Source organism: Opisthorchis viverrini (assembly GCF_000715545.1).
Source record: "Opisthorchis viverrini unplaced genomic scaffold opera_v5_15, whole genome shotgun sequence".
Taxonomy (NCBI): domain Eukaryota; kingdom Metazoa; phylum Platyhelminthes; class Trematoda; order Opisthorchiida; family Opisthorchiidae; genus Opisthorchis; species Opisthorchis viverrini.
The window spans coordinates 2,001,381-2,011,030 of NW_008751671.1; the positions used below are offsets into that span (position 1 = coordinate 2,001,381).

Here is a 9,650-nt window from a genome sequence, read left to right on the forward strand (position 1 = left end):
CTAAAATCTCCCACAATATTTCGTTCGCGATTGCACTTTTGTTATTTAGGATCCTAAGCCCTCAGTTTAACTTGTCGCATGGGGTTGCCGGAGAGAAACAGTAACGGAGCCACCAAACTGTTGTGCAAATAGACATGCGTGCTAATTCCATCAGGTAAAGATTCTACGGCTCTGCAGTTTTCCCACTTCGCGCAAAGATAAACGAAGCATGACCAGTATACAACAATAAATCTAATAACGGGGATGAAAAATTTGAGTAGCACAATCTATTAAACGAAATCATTAAAATCCAGCGCAACACCTAGTATCTTTGTTGTTCAGGTACCTGCATCTACATAATCATAAGGAATATCGCGTTAGTTTTTCTTCCTAGGCGGAATGAACACATGGAAGAATGAGGCAACAGAATAATCTTTCTCCTTCTATTTATCATCATTTCCACTGTCATGTAAAATGACTTCTGTGTCACTGCCTTGTACAGGCCTCTGTCTTTCGAAAGAGGGAGCGCCACTACGTGCCCTAACAACGCACCTCTGTTGGTGACAGAACGTTTGCAATCAAATTGCCCACTTTAGTGAACAAGCCGACGACCATCTACGTTACCTGATCTACCAACAGCTTCCTCCATAGAGAAAGATCACTTCTGGACGCTTCGTAGTCAATTTGTGGTCCTTCACCCCTTGACTACCATTCAAGCTGCATGCGTGTGAATTTGAAACCACCCATCAACAGTCGCCCTGACTGCACGTTTTTGAAGCCTATAACTCGTCAGGAGAAGTACTGCTAATGAATAGATAATGACGTATGTTTAGTTCCCCACAGTTGCCGCATTCATCAACCCAAGTGGCTGCGTCAGTATCCGACACCACAGAAGAACGTCATGGGTTGATCGACTTATTAGAAACGCCTAAACGTTTTTAGCTCGTAAACAGTACAGAAAATTTCGGAAAAACTGCATAAATTCCTCTTTTTAGTCCGGCGATTTTCCGGAGGTTTATTGTAACAAGTGTTAAAAATCTGGTAAACCTATCTGAAACGCGTTGTGTCGGCTGACACAAACAGTACCCGCGTCACGCTTTGACTTGAGTCTTCGGGATGAACTTTGTCCGTTCAGCTCTTCATTTTTAGGTGAAAATGTCCCTCAGCAAAGCGCCAACCTATTTTGAAACAAATGCCTTTGATGTTCTAACCTCAGTAATAGTAACGACGGCTGCCAAAAAATGACTACTATGTCTCTTATCCCAAAGTTTGAATTTAGCAAAAGTACTGATATGTATTAACCTTTCCGTTGATAGCAAAAACACGTAGGCTTATATTTTGAAGTAGGATATGATCTGTACATGTTTTGTTGTGACGGCAGTCCGTCCGCTAATTAAAGGCGAACAGATACTTTTATCAGTCATTCATCGAAGTGTTAGGCTATACTGAAACGACTGCTGAGTGTATGAGCCAAAAAAGTAATCTGACACAGTGGTCCTGTGAGAAGCTTGTAGAATCTTCCTAGTGTGAATGGACATGAGGTGGCATTTTGCAGTTACTGGGTACCATAAGAAACGAGACGTACAATTCATGGGAAGAAGTCTTGAGAGAACCGACAAAAAGCCGGTAAAAAGTGATAAATGAGCGCGACAAGAGTACTATCTTGACCGGCGAAATCTTCGAAGAATTGTACGAAACACCTTACGGTGCTTTTATTGAGCATCTCGATGGTTCGGCTATTTCTGCATCCCACATTACGACATTCTCAACTTGGCTGACATAGGATTTTGCAAATTCCTATTGGTGAACATTCTAAATCAGCAATGAATGGGGCTGACCGGGATAAAAACCTAATTTGATGGGAGAGAGCTAGCTTTCAATTAACCGTGCGGTGGAAAACACTGCTATACATTCCGGGAAATACACTCATTTGCAAACGAATTTTGTTTTTAATGTAGAATTGACTGGAAAACACTGCTATACATTCCGGGAAATACACTCATTTGCAAACGAATTTTGTTTTTAATGGTAGATTCGACTGAGTCCCAGCTGAACGTTTCTCTTATGATATTCCTTAAGTGAATGTACTCTACATAGGTCATCTCCTGTATCAGTTCGTATAATATTGAAAATATCGAAGTGAATTCTGTTGGCGGGACAAAGCACTATTAAAGTGGTCGCAGTCCTAGAGTTCCCGTCGGCTTCGCGTTCTACTTGAACCCAAATTGAACGGTGACACCTCGAACAACGTACCAACTAAACCACGAGGCGGCTTTAGCAATGCACATTCAGTCGAAGAATATCATCAACAGATATCTTCCCTGGGGTTCGGTTAGGTCTCACGTAGTGTTCCTCCATGAAAATAAACTGCCATTCTTGTTGAAATATCCCTGTTTTCCAGCTGGTGGAGAAATGCTTCACATTATAACTATTCTAATGTTCGAAAACTACGAATACAGATGATTGTCGTTGTCATCATGAGTACACGCACTGATGACGTCTCCATGGTTGGTGAAGAAATGTTTGGGAGCAAATTGCTAAATTCTATTAACAAATGAAGCACCAAGTGACCTATGGCCAATAACCTCACCCGATGAATGATATTTCCAGGTGGATTAAACGGCATAGCAATGATAACAGATGTTCAAAATTCTGATGGGGCCCATCAAACACCACAATAACATTAGCTCTTTGCCACAGCTAAATAGGTGATGCGATATTAGAAGAAAACGGAGGAGCGGTTTACACCACCTACTTCATAAAGATCTATTGAATTATCACGTTGTGTTGTTGGACTGATAACGGAATGCCCCGTCATCAGCTCGACTGAGAATGAGTGGACTGCACTAAAACCGAATGTAAACAGCCTCAAGGCTGTGGCTTCCAAACCTGAGTATGTAGTTGTCTAAAAGTAGTCACATATCCTTGGTCACAGTTTGCGGAAACCCGCCAAGAGAGTACTATGAAGGATTTTTAGGTAAAATGACCTTTTGGATAGGGCAGTATTCTGAAGAGATGTTTTCCTTTCGGGTGCCTATTTGCTTTTTGTCGATTTTACGCTAGCCCCTGCAAACCAATTCTTTCTGTAAAATCTTTGCTTCGTTATCGATGATTTCAAAGGTACTTGGACATAAAGGTGATGTGTTTCATTCATTCGTGATAAGGCTGTGGCAAAAACACGCTATGATCTGCACGCAGGCATGGAAAAACAAGTGTGGCCATGCAAGCAAACCTGTCACTAATCACGACGATACCAACTTTCCCAAGTCCGCCATTATGTATGAACTCAGAAACTTCATGCCTAAAAGGTACTGAAGGTGACTTACGCATAGCTAGAACAGTCTGCTGAAAGGCTTACATCCATACGACCCACTCCATAATTTATTGCAATCTCAGCCAGGAACTTAATTCCATTAGAAAATAACTTTCCGTCAATTCGAATTTCCGCAACAACTATGCGGAAGATCATTCAAATGAATGTGACAAAGTCTTCAAAAGTTGATCGTGAGGCCTAGATCCCCTGTTCATTAATTTCAAACGGAGCTGACGACTTAACAGACCGAACAGATTGCATCCTGTAAGTGAAGCCAATCTATGCTGAAAAACCGAGAAGCACTGCAACGCTGTTCCATTCTTATTGGGAATCATCAGCAGTGCATATCTCACGAAAGTCCGGAGCGTCCCGGAACGTGAGATGTGCACTGCTGATGATTCCCAGTAGGGATGAAACAGCTGTACAGTGCTTCTCGACTTTTCAGTATAGATTGGCTTCACTTTATGGGGAAGACGAATCTTATCCGGTCTTGGCCTGTGATAACACAGACATAGAAGTCACATCAGGTACAAAAGTATTCACAAATTTTCTACCAATTCATAAGACATAACTCATGGTGACCGAAAGTTTCGAACTGAGTGACCCGAAACACTTACGATCCATAAGAATGTACAAATAGTCTGAGAACAACGATGACGCGATATACAGAATCCATTACGGTAGACTAATTGTAACAAACAAAAGTCATTAATTTGTCCAATTATGTAATCCCTCATAGATATCACTGCGCTTCTTGTCAATAATTGCTTGATTTGCGATCCGGAAACTTAGAATAGTTTGCAGATCGTCGAAACGAGGATTGAAAACAAGATTTGTCCCTCTTTTCACGCAATGTAACTCAAGTGCATGAACATTCAGCCGTTAATCTTTGCTCAAAAACTGAAATACTATCCATCTTCATATCAAATTTCAGCCATTGACAGCAAACGGAGCAGCCTCACTTTTCGGTTGTCATGGTGCGAGAAGGAACTAGGCTGTGACGGAGTTTTTTCTCACACGAAGAAGTAACCAATCACCTTTTAGAACAAGGATCAAATTTGCCATAAACAAATGGACCAATTGGTAAATTAAATCAGCAACAGAAAATTGAGGAGGTGGATTCTTTCTGAATAGGACCACATCACAGACAAATGGATTAGGGATGGAAATCGATAAACACTCTGATGAACTTCAGTAAAAAGAAGTGGTTGGCATTTTTCAGATATACACAGACTGCTTTTGGCATGACGTTTGTAGCGATCTACTCACCCGCAGCTTGTTTCCAGAAGAGAACCTTCGGGTTGCAAGGAAGCCATGCCGAAATCTGCTACCCGGATGTTGAGCTTGTCGTCCAGTAGCAAATTTTCGGGTTTTAAGTCCCGATGGCTGGAAGATGGGAGATATAAGGGTCTGTTTTATCATCGGTTCTATGCAGATGAATGACATACAACAGCTACGCTGTCCCCACTTTGTTTCATCGACTTTTTGAAAGGGATACCAGATAATTGTATCAACTGCGCCCAAAGTTGGACAAACGACATCAACTCGTGAATTCGGTGGCTTAATAACTGATTTTCGACACCAATGAAATCAAATTTAAACACTTACATAAACAAATCTTAACAAATTTTAGGAAAACAAAGTCTTTTTCAAACGAACAAATTGACAGGCATAACAGTGAAATCTTAATTTAAAAGAAAAGGGAAAAAACGGTTATATTGTTGTATCAGCCCTGAACGGTTATATTGTTGCATGCAGCCCTGAAAATGGGGATTTTACTACGCCAATGCATACCTACAATTTTGTGTACCTCACTTACATCTCCAAAAACCTACATGCTGATGGACAGCCGAAGCTTACTCAAATCTGTTTAGGTTTTTCGCGCAACAATGCTGCAGTTCCTATTCCGTCTCATTTACGTTACGATGACAATCACTGTGAGATCTGCAAACAAACAGTAGCTTTCCAACAGCACATCCACTCACGGTTTCAGACTTATACACGCCTATGCAAAAAACATTAATCCATTAGATCACATAAATCTGGGGAGAAAACCCCGTCTTTTTCAAGACAGGTTGTTTGGCCACAAGTGTGAACTATCATCCATCTTCAAGGCTGAGTCCGGAGTTCACAGATAAAAGGATCGATCTCCCCCAAAGAACACAAAAAACGACAAATGTCCATAGACTTGAAATTGGATTTGTCGGTGGAAAGAAACATAAAACATGAAAGAAACATCTATTATTAAAGATTGATCTTACTTTGACACGAGAAAACTTTTGTTTTAGTGGAGAACGCCGCTTGTTACGGGAGCGAGATTTTAAGGGTATGACCACAGGGGGGTAACAGATTCCGAAGGCTAATTAATTTTCCAGCAAGATAAAATCAAGGATGTTCTACCCGCTTGTCTGATTGTAATCGGATGATAGGTACTAACGTTTTTATGCGTGCGGCAGACATCAAACAATCCATGTGAACATCAGCCCCGCGTGTCTGGGAGTTATGGCTTTTTGAGACGTCCACAGTCTTAGATGCTGACCGATATGGCTAAATGGCATTTTGGATAGGAGTAGAATTCATTGACTGATGCCTCAAATATTTCTGTTAGTGGAGAAGACTTTTTAAAATTGGGAAGGGTGAAAACCCGGATATTTTATCGCAAATGAAACAGGTAAGTACGAGTAACAGCTCGTACATCGTGGAAACTAAGATGCCCAAAACGGGACACTTGTCGAAGTGCGTATTATATCAACCAGAAAGCACATTTACACCATAGCCAAAATATAACTTCCCAGTATTTTCTTTTTATCGAACGTCAAGTACAACTACAGAATCAGCCTTCAGCACTGATGCTCAACCACAACAAAACCATAATTTATTTGAAACCCTTAACTCGAAAAATGTAAAAGTGGGTGGGGAAATGAATTAGTTTTAGTCACTCAAAATCATTTCGATGTGCTTGCATCTTTAGACACTTCTTCAAACACACATGATAGAATATGACAATAAAATATTATTTAGCGGCCGCGTTTTGTAGTGGTTCCGACCATGAGCAGTAGAACATGCAGATGCCATCCTGGAAGGCCGAGTAGTACCATCAGCGCCCGGACATTTCGTAATGGTCAAATCTGTACCAGTGTTAACAGGCTTGCATGTTTTCGCAAATCGCCTGTCCACGTGAAATACCACCAATATACTGGCCTTCATTGTATAGTGTCCTCTACGACAAAGTTACGTGAAAATAGGAGCTCAGTTTAGATATTAGCATCATTTTGCACTCATACTACACTCACACAAGTTGGTTTGAATTGGCGATGCAGAAGAGTATTGAATGAACCTCTCGTTGACGGAGTCCTTGGAATGACAGTTAAGCACACATGCTGCTTATTTGGTACCTTCGATTTTCAAAGCCTTTATGATAACGAGGATGATCGTGATGATCAATCTCCCTTGAAAGTGTGGGACTGTGAATACCTCGTAAACCCATACAAAACAAAAGAGATATTGGGTTGCCGGTAAATCTCCACCAATCGTACTATCCTGATCGGTTGTCAGAGAGCACCTGTACCATGCAAAACGTCCTAGATCAAAGCAGAAAACACACACGGGTACTTTTAATAGGACCTAAAGCACCGACTCTGTCTTCCGAATTTTGTTTGCCCACCACAAACGTATTTATGTGGCATTCAGTGAGACATCGGTGGAATGAATGAGTTTGGCATTCCCGTCAAGTTAAACAATGCACCCGAACAATGACAAGTGTTGAATTTGTTCCTAATTTTACATTAGGATATACAACCAAAACAGAGCAGCATACAGTGGTCGATTTGGAATGGTGGACTTCTCTGAAGGTGGTCTCCCACATAGATGAGCGGCCTTGTACAGGAAAAGATACTGAAATATTGGGAGGCCGAAAACTGTCAATTCATTCATCCTACAATGCGGTTTAGACATTTCACTTGTTGCAATCATTTTGGGAGTATTTTTCGTAACCCTCCTCGCCATACACCTTCCAAAAGACTTTTCAACGTACCGCATGCGTACTGCAGGGATCTTGACTATGAAAGTCTGGCCGCATCCCAAAGGTTTCTCGATAATCAGGTTACTTCTACAAAAATGTGGTTACCGATTCATGAAACTACTCATGAAGTACTAATTTTCGGTGGTTTCTTTCGTGAAAATAGACTGCCACATGTTGAATATCGCAACGACTAAAACGTTAGGCGGTCTTTGTGCAGTACATTCAGCTGAAAAATATTATGAACGAAGGGTTCAGCTGATATTCCACGGCAACTTAACTGCAGTGTACACGAGCGTACTTCGGAAAAGCCATCGGCCGTTTGATAGTGCGTCTTGTGTTTCGCAAATTATGAACCCCAAAGCCTCTCCAAAAAGTCATATATGTCAATAATTTCAATAAACAGTAAATAAATATACTTACAATGAATATACTCCTTGTGGTACTTTTAGGTACTTCGGTTCGAATGGGATGTCATATACAAGCAGTGCCCTCAGAATGCTCCCGACGCGAAACCTACTAGAGCAGAGTGCAGCAGTCAGTGGCGAAAAAGAAGCTTTTCTGTTAGAGACGATTTGTTGCAAAAGCTCCCAACTGGTGTTTGTCAGTTGAATGTCAGAAAATAAAAGACAGGTTGTGTTGCCATGAGAACAAGGCGATACCTGAGAATTACGTGATTTGACTTCCATTCAGTTGCACAGCAAATAAAACGCTCTCAGTCCATTTCCCGTCATTGACAGCTAAATATGATTGTCAGATTTAGGTGAGCATGCACGCTGTAAACCGTGGTAAAACGAGTGAGTGGACAGCTATATAATGCTCGGGTGGGACGCACATTCTACGAATCTGTGGGAAACTAATTTTTCCCAACGCAGAAGATGAAAAATGAGCAAACTGGCCAAACAGATTAGTTTAATGTGGACAACGAAATAACGAAAAACATTAAACCAACTGGCCAAAATGTATCGGGCTTGCGCATTTAACATGGGCACATGGGTTGACTGTAATTGGATTTCTCGTGATCTCAGAACATTTATTTTTTAGTGCACCAGGCAAAGTTATCAGTTCGTTCTGCACACAGCTAAAGTTGTGATCTTCACCAAATGTGTCCGGTGTACTTGGACAGTAAATGCCGAGCAGTTGACTGGATCTAATAATTCTCTCAAAATTTACCTACATGTACTTAGAGCAGATTTTCATGAAGAAAGTCTTATGAATCGCGATATGATGCAGATTTTTCTGACAAATGGTAAAATGAGTGAGATGAAATAACCGATGTTTACGTACTGAGAATAACTAACCAGTCTAGATGCAAAAACGAGACCAGGTGGAAAGCAGGGAGGGTCCCTAAAGCAATCCCATGTAGAAGTGAATGCCGGTAATTTAGCTCGTGATGGTTGCGTTTAGTAATTGAATGCGGGAATTAATCATGCTTAAAGAAGAATTTATCCATAAATAATATCATTCACAGTTAACAATTGGTTTTTGCTTTTTTAATAAATGCTGCGGAGAAACTGACCGGGAACCACCACTGCTTTGTAAGCGAAGTTCGCAGTGGGTGAACCAATCTACTTAAGCTTGTGCTATTAAGTACTAAGGGGAACAGCTAGTCTGTAAGAGCGAGAAGTGTAATATTTCGTCTGTGTGAGCCCTAAGTAAGCTCCCCAAAATTAAATGCCCTTGCCACCCGAAATGACAATTGGATTTGATGTTAGAACTTTGGGAATGAACACTTCATTGCATTTATCTTGCCACATACTGATGATGCACACAAACCCTGTGCTTGTTAAACTTTGTGACTTTTGTCTCCATCGCCGAGGATTCAATTGAGACGGTTCGAAGGAAGTGGTAGAGCTATCTCGATTTGTCACTAGTGAATCAAAAGTGTGCCCCTCTTAGCCTAGATCCTCGTAACAAACACGCACAAGATAGTAAACGCTATGAGCATCCTCTCGAACACCGGGGTATATTGCACTGAAGAACCATGACTCACAAGTTAATGTCGTTGCACATTTCTAAGTGTAGGAAAACGCCATTAAGGACATGCAAAAACAAATGGAGAGGCTAATCGATCAACCACTGTGAGTGACCGTTAACACTCAGAGAGTGAACTGTATGTGAAAAAGTTAATTCATGGGCTGCAATACATTGGCTGTCTCGATGGATAACTACGACGAGTAAGAAAGGGTCAGTGCATTCAGCATAACCACGACAAAAGCAAAACAAATTATCCGTTCCCAAAATAGCAGGCAAACTAATAAACCGAAGATCGCCAAAACAGTGCCAGTTCGGGAACCTCCAGTCTGGTCATGGCAGATCTCATAGGTTTTGGACATACGC

General features: G+C 41.2%; 1 protein-coding gene across 1 annotated transcript in view; it reads right to left on the minus strand.

Moving 5' to 3' along the window:
* Window positions 1-4,382: 4,382 nt before the first annotated feature.
* Window positions 4,383-9,650, minus strand: part of T265_01414 (hypothetical protein) — a gene marked incomplete at both ends in the record, with an annotated part of 26,160 nt that continues 20,892 nt past the window's right edge. The window contains one exon of the mRNA XM_009165440.1: window positions 4,383-4,678. Coding sequence (XP_009163704.1) covers window positions 4,558-4,678 — 121 coding nt within the window. The remainder of the gene's footprint in view (window positions 4,679-9,650) is intronic.